This window comes from Enhydra lutris, unplaced genomic scaffold, assembly GCF_002288905.1.
Source record: "Enhydra lutris kenyoni isolate GAN:26980312 unplaced genomic scaffold, ASM228890v2 scaffoldscaffold16, whole genome shotgun sequence".
NCBI classification, from domain to species: domain Eukaryota; kingdom Metazoa; phylum Chordata; class Mammalia; order Carnivora; family Mustelidae; genus Enhydra; species Enhydra lutris.
This window is the reverse complement of record NW_019154100.1, coordinates 13,091,305-13,106,922: the sequence shown is the minus strand read 5'-3', so window position 1 is coordinate 13,106,922 and position 15,618 is coordinate 13,091,305. Positions and strand designations below refer to the sequence as shown.

Here is a 15,618-nt window from a genome sequence, read left to right as displayed (position 1 = left end):
TCCCGCTGTTTATTCTCTCTTTCTCTCTAAGCAAATGAAATAATTAAAAAGAAAAAGAAGAATCAACTTCTAGATTAACCACTATATTAAATTGCCAAAAATTATTTAAATCATTAAGATATTATATGAGATCATAAATTTAATAGTGGATTGTTTTTACAGGGTGATTATCATTTTATACAGTTAAAACATGGGTTTCTTTTTACGCTTTTAAAAAAATTTTAGGTACCTTTGAAACATCAAATAATATTAAACCATAAAGTGAGCAAGAATATAAAATTTTTATTTTAAAAGTCTTTTAAGACACCTAAACCAGTTTTGGTGTAAAAAGTTTTAAGCATTAACATTTTCAAAACAACGTTAATGGCATTAAACTTAATCATAAACCAGTGTCACTGACAATTTTTCCATTTTCTTCTTTTATTTGCTTAAAAACTAAATAACAGATGATATTATCTGGCTTGGGTAATAATCAGCAACAGAATGGTACTTTATCAGTCAACATTTCTGTGGTAAATATTAGTTATTCATCACTACAGTAAAAAAGGTTATTGATTACATGGAATTCATGTGCTTTCAAAATTTATTCTTAATGTCTTTATACTTAATGTTCATGTTAGTATAAGGCAATTATTTACTAATAATTCCAAAAATGTGCAGTTACACTTATAATCATGTAATTAATAAACTAACACAAACAATATTTTTAATGAAAATGAAAGGCAGGAAAAAACCTTTACCTTTTTCTTATATTAAATACTTCCTTGTACTGGGTAAAGTATTTTAAAATAAAATTTGAAATGCTCTAAAGTATTTCAAGGAAATAAAATTGAAGAACACAAAATATTCCATTAAACTGATTCTAGGATAGTGACAAAAGTGGGGAATCAGGTAAGTTTTTCTCATTTCTTTAGGTCTTCGTTTGAAATTAGTTTGGGATATTAGGATATATCCAGGAATTAGAAACTAGTTTAGTAGCCTATGAATTTTCTTCTGTAGGAAGAAGAAACAAAAGATATATGCCTGGAAAAGAAACAAAAGATATAATTAATTATAAAAATACTATAATTTAAAATCAAATAATATAATTTTTATTTTGATTTCTGCTGAATTTTATAGTACCAAGAAAGTGATTTGCTCTTCTCTGACCATTTATAATTTTTTAAAATTATGTGACAAACTATGATTACTTATATAAGGCCTTTTAATTAAATTTAGCAGGCAAATGAAGAAATAAACTGTAAATACTATGTACATGTTAATTAAATTAATACTTATTGGTGTATATATATGCATAAATACTTACTGGATTTCTTACTTACTGATTCCTATATAAAACTGGTACATTACTGGCCCTGTAGAGAAGACACAGTCCCTGACTTCAGTGAGATTGTGATTTCATTTAAAATACAGAATAGCATGAGTTCTAAAATGTGAAACTCTTCAATATAAACCAGATAATGTTAAGACTTGATTCAATAAGAAGATTTAGTTGTAAAACAGAGCTCTTAGGAAGGGAAGGGGGAAAATACTGTGGAAAAAAATAGTAGGGAAAACCCTGTTGAAGGTGGAAGCAATCTTTTTGAAAGCAGGAACATAGAAAAGAATCCCAAGGGAGGATCAAAAGCATCAGGAAGACTCTTAGGTGACCATGTGAAGGTATGTTGTTTAAGAGGAAAGAGACAACTAGCCCGTTGGAGGCCAGAGAATAGGGAGAAAAATCAAGATGTGATGTTGGAAAGAAGAATAGAGACAAGTTCTAGAAGACCAAGTTGGGCTTATGTCTAGCAGGACACAATTTTTAGTTTTTGAGTATACATATAAGTAGTGGGTTTATGGTATAATGGAATGAGTGAACTTTAAATCAGCAAATCTTGTTTGAACACCTGTCTTGGCCACTTAGCAGCCCTGTGAGCTTATACAAGATACTTAAGCTCACCAGGCCTTGCTTATAACATCTATGGTGGTTCTGTAGCACAAATGAGATAATGTATGATACCGTGCTCTATGCTTTGTGAACCATGATCCAACTGACATATAATTTATTGGTTAGCCTGTTATTGATTTGATGATTGTTTGACTGACCTATCTATCCATCCATCTATCTATCCATCCTGTATTTTCTTTTTATTTAAGTTCCTGTAGGAAATAACCTTCATGCTGCATATGGTCAGTTTCTAGTGAAAGCAGTCTAAATGCAGTCTTTCTTAGAAGTTTGTGTATCAGTGTGAGAAAAGTATTTAGATCATGATGAAGAAAAAAATGATCATTACTTAAGTATTTGTTGAAATGTTTACTGATACTTGTTTTTAAATACTCATTATGTCATTATGTCATGAATATTATTTTAAGCAATTATTTATTTTTTCCTTTCTGTGGAGATCTCTCAAATAAGTTTAATATTTTAAATTTTAAATATAAATGATATAGCAGTAAACAAGGAAATCAATGTTCCTTGCTCTCAGGAAGTTTACAGTCTGGTGGTATGAGACAGACCAGGCATTTAATGATTGTTCTAATCTCTCAATGAGTATGAAGGATCAAGGCATGGGTGCAGGGGGTCTTGAGAAAAGAAAAAATGTGCCATCATTTTGGAGAATGCAGAAGCAGACAAGCTAATAACAGAATTTCTAGGCAACATGGAGACCCCAGTTAGTTATGTGTTTAAAAAGGGATTCCTCAGAGCAGTTGTCATTGTTTCTCCAGCCATGTTCAGCTGCCTGAGTGCAGAAAAAGTATAACCAAATAATTGGTTTTGACTAGAATTGGGGTTTTCCTAGGAGAGTACAAGGGAAAAAGAGAGGAGCAGGGAATCAAGGGTGTTCTCAAGGGAGTCTCCGTTGTAATAATGGAAGTGGAATCTCAGTTGGGTTGGGATGGAAGTGAGGTCATGAAAGGAATGATAGATAATGAAGAAGTAATAAGGACAGTGGACAGGCAGTCTCAACTGAGTTTGAAGAATTTTAGTAAAATGAGAACTGAATCCGTTGAACTGGAAGGTTAGGAGGAATGACAGGAAAGTAAGATGTTTTAAGATGAGAGTGTGCAAGTACTAATGATAATAGCATCAAGGGCTGAACAGAAAGCGCTAGTAATGGATTTGAAACAGAGGAAAAGGTCATTGAAGATGAGGAGGTACAGTAATTCAGAGCCCAGCACCTTGCCTAGAATAACCATGTGGTTGCCAAAGCCAGCAGAGTGGTGGCCGGGGTAGGAAGAGAAAGGATCACATTGAGGGACATTCTAAAGTGGTTAATTAATGAAATGTTGGTAGCTGGCTGCTGTGAGTTGGGTATCTGAAGGAATGTTGGCGACAGAGGAGTTGGAGATTTTTAAAGATAAAAGGAGAAGAAAAGTCTAGGAAATGTGTAGAATCAGCTTCACTGACAAAAAGTATGAAGGAAATTTTCCAAGAAGAGATAGGAGATGAGTGACCCCCATGTGTTCTAATGTGCAAAAAGTACAAAGGAAACTTTCCAAGAAGAGATAGGAGATGAGAGACTCCCATGTGTTCTAATGGGGGTCTGGGTGGGAGGATTAGAGGATGAGATGAAATGAGAAATCGAAGATCAGGTTACACATGTAGGGAGTGCTGTGGGTCCAAATGGTGATGGAAGACGTGAGGGTGTCAGGAGGGGGTCGTGGCAGTGGTGCTAGTTTCTTGTGGTGAGTGACAGACATGTGAGGTATAGAATGAGTTTAGTTGGCTGTCTCTTGAAGGATTTAGTAACCTCTGTGAATTAAAATGCATGGTGCCACTAGGATACTGTTCTCACCCCTGGAGCTCCTGGGTGGTGGTGGCCAAGGAGTCCAAGAATGCCAGCTCTGAAACCTGCTGTCCTGTGACAGGCTCTCCAAGAGCAGGGCTGTGTTTGGTTAAGCCTGGGTCATCTCAGCAGGAGCAGAAGACCAGCTCTGCTTATTCTATTTGGAAGCTTTGTATTGAGTCTCACATAACAAAAGGCTTTCAGAAACCCTAAACCTAGGCACTCAGACTTAAAAAGAATAACTCTAATTGTGTATTGAGGAAATACAGCCAAGGGAGTGAGAAAGGGGTTTGCTGTTGGACAATAGTGCCAAGATGCATTGTATACCCAGAGAAGCCTTTTCTGTTTTTGCCTGTAGACTGCTTTAACTGATAATAACAATACAATGGTGTTATAGAAAACTAGCCTATTGTTGTAAGGGGGGAAAAAAAGCAATGACATGTGGTTAGGGTTTGGGGTTTTGTTTTTTTTTTCTTTTCATTATTTGGTATGAAATGGGAATAATCCAGGCTTCATTGAAATAACACTGACTTCCGCACACAATTAAAAATAGTAAATGGAGTTCTATGTCCAAGGACAGATAATAGCAAAAGAAAATTAACTCAAGGATAGGGTGCTTATTTAATTCTTCAGGTAAAGTCTAAATCTTATTAGAGCTTTAAACTTTAGAAAAGGTGGGGCCACTCTCCCTTTAAAAATCACTTTAAGAGGTAAGATTACACTGTAATATTGCAGAAGATGGACTAGAATAACTTAGCATGCCAGGAAAAACAAAAAGAATTATTTGAAATGTCATTCAGCCCTCTCTCAAGATGTGTCTTGAAAAATCAATGCCGATAAGGATCAGTATTGAGTAGAGGGTAGTTTTAATCCTCAAACCAGTGCCCTTGTTACCTTTTTCCAGATTTTTATAAATTTTTATATGGGACTTCCCTAAAAAATAGGAAACATTTATGCCTATAAGTACTTGTAACTATAATCTTAAAAATATCAGTACTTTTGATTAAATAATACATTTTACTCTTCAAATTCTGTCTACTCCTTTTTTCTAATATATTTATTGACTTGAAAGCTAGAAGGGATATCGTAGAGAGGTCTAGTCTACCTTGATGCCCTGAAGCAATACGGCACTAGAATTACCCCCAAAGATATGAAAACTCCCTTTACATTTTGCTTCTTGCATGAAACACTTCCCTTTCAATTTCCTAGCACTCTGGTGCTCAGTCTGCCATCCATCCTGTGTCTAGCTTAACAAATCTTGGTTTTGCCTGCCCTTTAAATCCTTCCATCAAGTAAATTATCTGGTGAAATTTATCTTGAATATCTTAAGATAATCTCTAAGATGCTATAATATAACTACATGAGAGACTGCATATCCTCTGAGTCTGTGTGCCTCATTATCACGTAATTGTTTTTGAATATCTAACTCCTTTTTCTGTTTCTATCCTAGATAGATATTTTCACTATAAGCACTATAGGTATATTTCTTTATTTTCCCCATGTTTATTATTTCCAATGAACAAAACAATCCCTTATTTTTTATTAATTCTCAGTGCACAGACTTTGTACCCATGTGCTTCCTACTATAAGGAAGTGGATAAAAAGAAACAGAAGGTGCTACCTAAAAATCCACTTGAGAAGTGAAATAAATGTGTCTGCTCACCCAGCAAATATTTATTAAATCCTTACCATATGTGACTGGTGTTCTGTGTCCTAAGACACAAAGATAAATGGAAAACTATGGATGTCTATCAACCACATGCAATAAACTGAGTGCGAATGTATACAGGAAACTATGAAGGTTGTAAAATTCCAGGTTTGCCCGCTCAAGTTATTAGTGAGAAACCTTCCACTTTTCTTTCTAAATATGTTCCATAGCTCTCCCTTTGTCTGCATTCTGATCTGAGGGCTCTCTAACCTGGCTGAGCTCCACAGTGCTGTTTCTTTGAGTATACAAGTAATTTCGTAACTGAGATCTGAGAGTCAGCGCACCTCCCAGTGGATAGAAACACGGATATCATGACACTTCCTGTGTAACCCCATTAAACTTCCTCTGTAGGTGTTACAGCTTTGGATTGTTCTGCTTTCATCAGCTCACAGTCACTGTTCTGTGGGCCACACGAGGTCAAGGTATTTGAACTTTTTTTAAGAATAAGTGGATTGCCACTGTGGAATCAATTATGGAAGTGAAAAGAGTTATCGTGATCTTATATATCAAATACAAGCTCGTGGACATTGCGATGAAAAGACACTAGAATGTTTCAGAGTTGTACCTGAGGTGAAATTTTTGCTTTGAGGTTGAAAAATGAAGTAGGATTGAAACACTGTCTGCTGCTTCTATCACAGGAACTAACTCTCACAGGAGCAGCACTGCCTGTGTCCCTTGTGACAGTTAGTGATGCAGAGCTTTTAGTGTATAAGGTGCCACTGAGGCTGAACTCATTGTCTTCTCCAGGTTCCAGATCCCTGGGTCTCAATTCCATGTCTGTTGTCTACCTGCATGTAGACAACATGGTTGGTGAGTTACTCACTCTGAGAACCTTGACCATCCTGGAAACAAAGACCCACTCCTCCATGTTCTTTCTTTCTTTCCCTATTAAACAAACAACCACCTCCTTCTTTCCCCCAATGCTAACCAAATAATAAGAATGAATATGCAGTTTGTATACTCTTTTAAAAAGATGAAAGACCATAATGCTAAAAAAAAAAGAAAGAAAGAAAGAAAAATAGTAGAAAGTGTAAAAGAAGAATGGAGTCAGGTAGTACATGGAGTTGGGGAAAGGGGACAGGAAGAGAAAAATCACACTGTGAAGTCAAAGTTAAGGTAAGCTCCTGCAATTCAGAAGGAAATTAGCCCTGAGATTCTGGTGAACAAAGCAAAAAATAGAAGCCTGTAAGAGTCTTAACAGATTGTCAAGGGAAACAAAATTTTCCTAGCTCTAAATTATTAGAGGAATTTATCACCTGGGCCTTAAAATAGGGGCCATTGGAACAACATAATGGATGGAAGCAGATTTAGCAATTTTATTAGAAGTCCCTTTGGTGTTTCTTAGATCTTTTCTAGATAAATGATATTTAATATGTAAAAGTTGCAACTGGTATTCAAACTGCTATTGTTACAATTTTTTAAAAAAAGTCTTTGACAGTATTTTCACATTCTTTTTTTTTTTTTTTTAAAGATTTTATTTATTTACTTGACAGAGATCACAAGTAGGCAGAGAGGCAGGCAGAGAGAGAGTGGGGGAAGCAGGCTCCTCGCTGAGCAGAGAGCCCGATGCAGGGCTCGATCCCAGAACCCTGAGATCATGACCTGAGCTGAAGGCAGAGGCCTAACCCACTGAGCCACCCAGGTGCCCCAGTATTTTTCACATTCTTTAATTCTCTGCTACTCACTACCTCCAGCCCCTAACCCCCTACTTTCTTACCTGTCCTATTCTAATTATTCACTGAAATAGTTAATATAATCACTAGTAGTAGAGGTTTTCACCATGATGGGAATAATCCTAAAAACTTACACGTGAACCCTAGAATCTTAAATTGGGATAAAATACGCAAAGTCATCTATTCTAGTAGCTCTCAAACCTGGCTCTTCATTCACAGTTTCCTGGCAAGCTTTGTAAAAATCTGATTCCCAGATCCAGCTCCCAGAGATTCTGACTTAGTAGTTCTGGGTAGAGGGTGAGAAATCTGTATTAACTTTTATTTTCAGGTTTTGAAAGAAATTCTCCTACACAGTCAGGCATTTAGGAATCCTTAATCTGCTTCTTTCTCCCTGCTCTGATGGAAATCTTCAGTCCGCATTGCTGGGAGTCACTTGCCCAGACCATTTTGAGGGATACCCCGACTTCATGAGGGACGATGTCCCTTATTAGAAAGTTGTGATTGTCAAATCATGTTTTTCTACTAACACAGTAACTTTAAGAAAGTCTCATTTAATTGTTTATTAAACATCCATTGTTAGGGACAGCTAACCTTTCTAAATTTCTCTGTTCTTATATCTGCATATCAAATATTTAATCATCTTGCAAAAAATGTAAATGCATCATGAGAACGCTATTAAAATAATTCTCTAGGGAATTCTAATGTAAGTAAAATCGTGCCATGTGATTGTGCCTTTGTCCTTAAAGGGTATATATTTCAAATTAGAATATCTTTTATTAAAGTTGGCAAGTCTACATTGTCTCTTTCAAATACGAAAATATTTGGACATCTTTAGATGAGTAATACTGTTAAGTTGGTATCTTCATTGAAGGTAAATCTTAATTATTTCCATTGGTTTTTTTTTTAACATAATTTGGAGTTATTTACTTACAGTAATTGCTACTCTGAATGTTTCTGTAAAAATTCTGTCTCTAGGAAACCACTTTCGTTTCACTACTTACAGCCCTGATGTTTAGAATGTGACCTGAATTGAAGATCTTAGGCTATTTAACATGAATAATAAATGACTAGAATAATTTATGAGGTGTGCATTTCAAATTAAGTGAATAACAAAGAAATAAAATTTCACATTAAAACATTGAATATAGTCTCCTAAGAAAGATTCATTACAACTGTATGAGTCCCATGTGGTAAACAGGACTATGTGAAATGGCATAAAAATAAGCATAAGGTAGAGGAAAATAAATTAATTAGATCTGTCATAATTCTCAAGGGGAAAGAAATATACAAAAGAGCAATTACTTTGTACTTTAGCAAGGCTAGTTGACTATGGAACTGTTTTCTCTGTTCTTCACATTTTTTAATATAAATTGGTTGGGTTCTCAATATAAGAGTCTGGAGAATTTGGAAATTTAGGAGATGATGAGATTAGATGAAGCCCCTCATTCAAGGATGTCAAAGCCCATGTAGCTGGATGCAAGGTAATTTCTTCACAAGGGCTGGCATTTGGACATTGTTTTATCAGCGCAGGGTACAGCAGTTAAATGGCTGCCTCATTCCAGGGGACTCTGGAGTCAGAAAGCAGTCTCGGCACCGGGTCATCATTCAGCTGCCAGCCAACGGAGGCAGAGACTGCCCGGACCCGCTCTATGAAGAGAAAGTCTGTGAGGCCCCTCCAGTGTGCCAAAGCTACAGGTAATGGGGTTAAAGAAAAACCATTGTAAGCCATGCACTGAGCAAATACTCCAAGACCATTTTCTTTCCCACAATGAGAAAAGAAAGCCAAGGACGGGCCCGCAGGCTCGGTGGAAATTTGCATGGGTTGTGGCTGTGTGTGCCATCGCTTGCCTCTTTAGGGGAGCTGCCCCCTACTGGAATTAACTCCAGGGAGGCAAATACTTGTGTAAATTTCCAAACTGTGTCACTAGCTCCAGGGATTGGAGGAAGTATCTTATGGTGATGTAAACTATAAGAAATTCAGAGAGGTGGTTAATAATTATGAAACACCTAAGCGATTCTCTTCCTGGTCGAGAAGTAGCCTAAGCATTCCTCCCCTGGCTCCAAAGAGCACCTGTTCCTCCTAAATGCTGGCATTCCGGTTCACAAAATGACATCTTTACTTCAATGTTGCTAGTAAGTTGTCTGTGCTATTCATTTGTGGCCACCCCGAGGAAAATTCAGGTTATTCAAGCTATATAACATCATCTTGATGATTATTAGGGAAATTTTTCCTCATAACTATTTAAAAGAAAGCACCTACTTAAAACTTGATGCAGTACATAGTTACAGTCTGATGACAGATGATGTATTATGGCATTAATTGATAGAATGTGTGATCACAAAATAAGATGAGTCTGATGAATACGATGGCATATTTGCCATCTTATTTTCTCTGTATTTAATTCCGACATGACAAACAGTATAAATGCATGTTTCCTCTGAACAGTGACTGACAACTGTCAGCCCCAGACTTACTTATTTGGGAGATTTGTTTTTGTAAAATGTATTTTAATTGCAGTTTCTGAGTTATCCCTGTGATGCTACCCAAAAGATACCATACAAAAGGTTCATGACTTGAATACAGTTTTATAACTCGAATATAAAATAAACATACCTTATTTAAATGGAATGCATCACTTGTAGCACTATCTGCATAGTAGATGTGATTTAAAAATGTGACAAGTATCAACTATACTTCAATTTTTTAAAAAAAGGCTAAATACATCTACAGAGTTCATTTCTATAGAAGCTGACAATGATGAACTCTTGTCTCCACAGCCATAGAAACTGCCTGTATATTTAATGCTGCTTTTTACAATGTCTTAATGGAGATCTAAATTACATTTAGATAGGACTGAGCGTTGGGAAATAAATTCCCACTTACCGTGTTCAAAGTCATGTTTCCATCTCTCTGTGGTTTGCCTGGCATTTTTGCTTCCTCTCTATGGGGCTTCCGTTCTTTCCTTGCAGGTGGAAGACTCACAAATGGCGCAGGTGCCAGCTGGTTCCCTGGAGTGTGCGACAGGACAGCCCCGGAGCGCAGGAAGGCTGCGGGCCTGGACGCCAGGCAAGAGGTGGGAAGCTCCGTTCCACACTTGATTCACTTTTCATTCCTCCGTCATCACTCACTCAACCACTAGCTTGAGGAGTCTGTCGCTCTGAAGCCATGCTTGGTGACCAGAGCAGTAGACGTCTGTCCGCTTCTGCCCAGTCCACCTGACACGGCTACATGAAACATCCTTTTAAACTGTGTCCTTCATTCTTTGACCAGAACCTGTAACTCCTTTGGTTGAATTTTTCCTCCATTCGTATTTAGAAGGTAATCAGAGCAAACTCTCAAGGAGGCTATGACTGTACTGTACCCTGCAGCTTGTTTGGGATTTTTTGTTTAGTTTTTGTATCATGGCATTCCAGAGCAGTTAGCTCGTCACCCTAACACTCAATGAGATCCATATGTCCTTGCCCATAGGAACTCTATATGTGTATGCATACGGCGTACTCTGGTTGGTTAACTTTCCAGAAATGCTCAGCAACGACATTCCTAATGTTGCCATGGCTATGCCCATTCCTGTTCATATTCAGTACTGATTTTTAAATGGCAGTTTTATTTACTCAAATTTACTGCCATATGTGGACTGCAATCTGTCTGCACTACTAGATAACATGGAATCTTGCAGAAATGAGTGACGGAAATGTTTCCAACATTTACTGGGTAGTGTGGTTATTTACTAGGTATTGTGGATGATACATTCCATGCTTTGGAACATGTTGTTTATACTTGTAGCAACTTCAGCCTTTAGAGAACATGATTGTTTTTACTTACGTTGAATTTGAGCATGTAGTTCCTGCTATATTCTTAAAATGTAGCTATGTATTTAATTTAATACATAAAAACCTGTTTTGCCCCCTCATTTGTAGTTATGTATGTGGTGATGATGCAAAAGTCTGATCACAGAATTCCAGTTTTTGTTGATTTTGATCCTTGACAGTGAAAAAGTTGCTTTTCTAACTTGAGAAAAATAGCTTCTTTTTGGTAAACATCTTCTGTTTTTATCATCATCTTTTTAGAAATCTTTATTTAAAACCTAAAATTTAGTTTATAAAGAATATTAACAATCTAGCGATGTTTAGAATTTTATTTCATATACTTAATTTTCCTTAGTTGTCCTCCACCATCAGCTATGGCGAGAACATAATTATCTCCTGTTACTGTTAGAGAGACTTAGGTATTTAGAACTGAAAGTCATTCTCCCCATTGCAAACCATTCATCAAGAAATTGAGTGCTGGGGCGCCTGGGTGGCTCAGTGGGTTAAAGCCTCTGCCTTCGGCTCAGGTCATGATCTCAGGGTCCTGGGATGGAGCCCCGTGTCAGGCTCTCTGCTCAGTCGGGAGCCTGCTTCCCTTCCTCTCTCTCTGCCTGCCTCTCTGCCTACTTGTGATCTCTGTCTGTCAAATGAATAAATAAAAACTTAAAAAAAAAAGAAAGAAATTGAGTGCTAAAAGAGCTTCTTGTTCACCTTCCTCATTCCTCCTGAGTCAAGCAAAAGGTTGCATACAAATCCAGCCCTACACAGAGTTTATAACGAAACAGGCTTGAGTTTGGGAATCAGGAAACATGAGTTTTAGTCTAGTTTTTTCACTAACACAGGGTGAGGCTTGCTCATCCCTCCTCCTTCCTGGGTCTCAGTTAATTTAAATGAGAGATGAAAAGAGGGTTGGACCAAATGATCTTGCAGGATTTTTCCAATTTTCGTATTCTACAATCTATGCGCAGATAATGCCCAGGGATCAAAGTGTGAAATGAAATTTGGGTAAAACAGATGAAAGCCGTATTTTTATAAAATCGCATGGGAGGAAACCTGAGATATGGTAACAGCAGCACAAGCGTGAAAAGAACTTCAGTTCCAAATTATTCCTTAACCACTGTGCAACTGTGGTTCATTCATTTCCTCCCTCCGAGGCTGAGAACCTAATGATCCCCACAGTGCTTTGTACATATTAAGTCTTTCTTCAGCATTAATTCCTTCCCCTTTCCTGTTAGATCATGGCCCCAGGGAATGTGCACAAAGGTCATAGTAGGCATAAAAGCAACATTAACACAGGTGTTTTGGTTTTCAACACATAATCTGCATAAAAACGGTTCTTTCTGTGATTACTGGCAACCATCTCATTTCCAAATCTGAAAACCTCTGTTCATCCCTCCTCCTGGGTGTCTGCTTCATAGTATCTAATACTGTGACCCACTCCCAGCACGAAAAGGGGAGCTTCCTCTTGCTTCTTCAAGGCTACTTTCTCCTGCCTTTCTCACTGGTCCATTCGTAGTTTTCTGTTACTGGTGCCACTTCCTCAGCCTGTACTTAAATAATGTTTTCTCATCTTGGCGTATTTAACTCTACCTTGTCAGTTTCCTCTAGTCTCAGAATATCTGGGAAGAGAAAGTTGCATTTTAACAAATAATTTCTGCATAAATACAATCAGAAGAACCCCTTCAACTTCCATATGAAGATAACCTTCTTCTTTGTTGCCTTGGGAGATTAAAGATGCTTTTTCTTAGAGCCTGTATTCCTACAGAAACATGAAATAAGGAGAATTAAGAGGATAGAGATATCTTTTGCTAGTGGCAAAAAGACAGAATTTTCTTCCTTTGATGGTCCTAGCTGTTTTCAGAACTCTGTGTGATTGACCTGTCAGATTCTTGCTATTTTCATCTTTGTTCTTATCTGATCAGAGATTAAAATGCCAACTTGTGCTGGGTTTTTTTTTTTTGATGATGATTAAAATTATTATATGGTAAGGATTAGGATCAATCAGCAAAGATTATAGAGAAGCTACCCCCGTCCTCTCTTTTACTTCAGACTTTCTTGTTCCAGTCATTCATTCAGCTGTGACTGAATTCAGAAGACTCTGTAGAAGCCACGGATGTCAGCAAAGGATGCATATGTTCAAGCCAGGGAGCTTACATTCGATTAGGGAAATGAGATCACTGGTAACATCACCCAACGAGTGGGAGGTAAAGACTAAAACTGATTCTTTGCAAAAGCAACCACTTGAAGCCAAAGCACTGAAGAAAGACCTAAAGGATGGGCTGGGACTTGACTTGTACCGTAACATTAGAGTGAGTAGGAAGGAGAGAAAATAAGATCAGTTATACAAGGTCAGTATTTGGAGAAAGAAAAACAAAAACATTAAAAGTGTTCACGGGAAATTGGGTAGGTTCAAGCTCCAGAGATGTGAGCTAGAGCCTGAGGTGATTTTGTAGAAGAATATACATGTCAGGATCAGTATTTTCAGCCTTGTTCAATAAGTGGTAGGAGCAAGGACCTGAAGAAAGCACTGTTTTATCTGTCAGCATGTGCAGAATAAGCTAGGAAGATAAGATGTGTGGGTCGGATGCCAGCTAGCACGGGGCTGTAGCAATATGAGGCTGAAGTAATAGGGGCTGAGACTAGAACCTCAGTAGGGGGAATGGGCAAAAGAAGTGGTTTTTCAACATGCAGTAGAGGAAAATAATTTGAAGACTTAGTGGCAAACTGTAGAAGCAGAGATAGAAATAAGTGACTCAAAGATGATCATACAGTCCTTTAAGTCCAGCATTTTCTGCTTGAGAGTAGTTGTAATATTGGTGAAAAGTCTTAGGTCTGAAAGAACTAATTTTAGAAATTATATTTTTTTATATTGTGCAGTAGAGATGATGGCATGGGAGCCAACTGGAAATATCCAGGTATGTGTTGAAATAGAGAAATGTCACTCTAGAGATGGCTTAGGACAGCAGATAGAAATGTGGGCAGCATTTCCGTAAAAGGATTTGATGAAGCCAAGGGAGAAGCTAAGATCTCTATGACATATTGTACGTAGGAGGAGAAATTCTTACTGTATGTTCCCATTAATAGGTTTCTTTTTCCACTAGCCTGTTTGCATGTGTGTAGTCTTTAAGCTTTTTTTTTTTTTTTTTTTAACCTAAAGAACTTTAATGGTATTAGCTTTAAATTACTATTCTCTTGCTTGGGTTGTAAATGACATCATATGAACTAAAATATGAGATTGCTAACTTTACCACTCTGTGATTCTAAAGATGAAAATGTTGATCACATGGCTTTTATCAAACTCTTGTTCTAGACCAGCTGTCAGCAAACAGTGGCCTATGCACCTAATCTCACCCACAGCTTGGGTATTTTTGTTTGTTTTTGTTTTTGCATCTAAAAGTTGGTTGGAACACAGGTGCACCCTTTTCTTTACCTATGGCCTATGGCTGCTTCCATGAGAAGGAGACAAAGTTGAGCAGGTTGTGACAGAAACCATATGACCCACAGAATCAAAAATATTTACTATCTAGTCCTTTACACAAAAAGTTTGCTGACCCCCAGTCTAAACTCTGAAGCCAGGTAATCAATGATAGAATCACAACTTCTAATAATACTGAGTAGTCATTACTTGGTAGGATCAGAGAACCTCTGAAGTTCATCTGGTCACTTGGGAAGAAGTTTTTCCATTCGATTCAACATTAAAGTAACTATTTTAGTTATAAGAGCAGTGGATTTTAAACACTGTCACAGCAGTAAAATATACACTTGTTAGGATGAAATTGCAGCGCTGTTTTTTTGGGGGGGGGTGAGAAATAAAATTTTGACCTAAAACTTTATTAGTAAAAAAATTTTTTTTAAAAAAGCATTAAAGGCGAAAACAGGTAATACATGGGAAGGAAGACAAGCGAGAAGACCCTCATAATTCTGCTGTCTAGCAGCTGATAAATCATACCCAAGAACTGGACAGTAAGAGTTCATTTACTAAGTATGCAGAGAAAGGACAGAATGTGTGTGTCTCATATAGCATGTGCCACTCAGCAGAACATTTACAAGGTCACCTATTGTGATTCAGATTTTCTCAAATGACTCGAACCTTACACAGTCGAGGAAAAATAGAACTCTGAATTTCCCTTTTATCAGATTACTAGCCAGCAGTCCTAAGTTTCCTCTTTTCGAGTCACCTACACCTACTTTTAGCAAACTGTTAACAATAAAGTGGCCATTATGGACAGACTTTCATTTTTACTATTAATAGCATCATTGTTCCAATTGTTAAGTATTGTCTGTGTTGATACACTGCAGAGGATATGGGAAGCAATTATGGTCCCAGAGTCTCTTTAACAAGTGACTGCAACTGCTTCCCATCCCAGCATTGACATTCCCTATAAAGCAAATTGGTGAGAAGCAGCCTTACTCAGAAATGAGTTAGAATGACATGGATAGAAGAATATAGGAATATTCTGTCCCAATCAAGGAAATGGAGTTTTGACCAAGGCTACGTTCTCTATATTTCAGAACTATGTGAAAATGCTCTCAGAACTCTTACATCAGAACATAAAGAGCTTTAAAAGAAAATTGATATGCTCTGAACCTTTGAACATGTTTATTTACGATCCAATCCCATTAGATTTTGAAGGAAAAGTAAAATAATGGTGAAGGGAAGTTT

At 37.3% G+C, this 15,618-nt stretch overlaps 1 protein-coding gene across 1 annotated transcript in view; it reads left to right on the top strand.

The window, feature by feature from the left end:
• Positions 1-15,618, top strand: part of LOC111147355 (thrombospondin type 1 domain containing 7A) — a 442,849-nt gene that overhangs the window by 365,518 nt on the left and 61,713 nt on the right. Inside the window, exons 10-11 of the mRNA XM_022503356.1 lie at positions 8,711-8,843; positions 10,119-10,222. Coding sequence (XP_022359064.1) covers positions 8,711-8,843; positions 10,119-10,222 — 237 coding nt within the window. The remainder of the gene's footprint in view (positions 1-8,710; positions 8,844-10,118; positions 10,223-15,618) is intronic.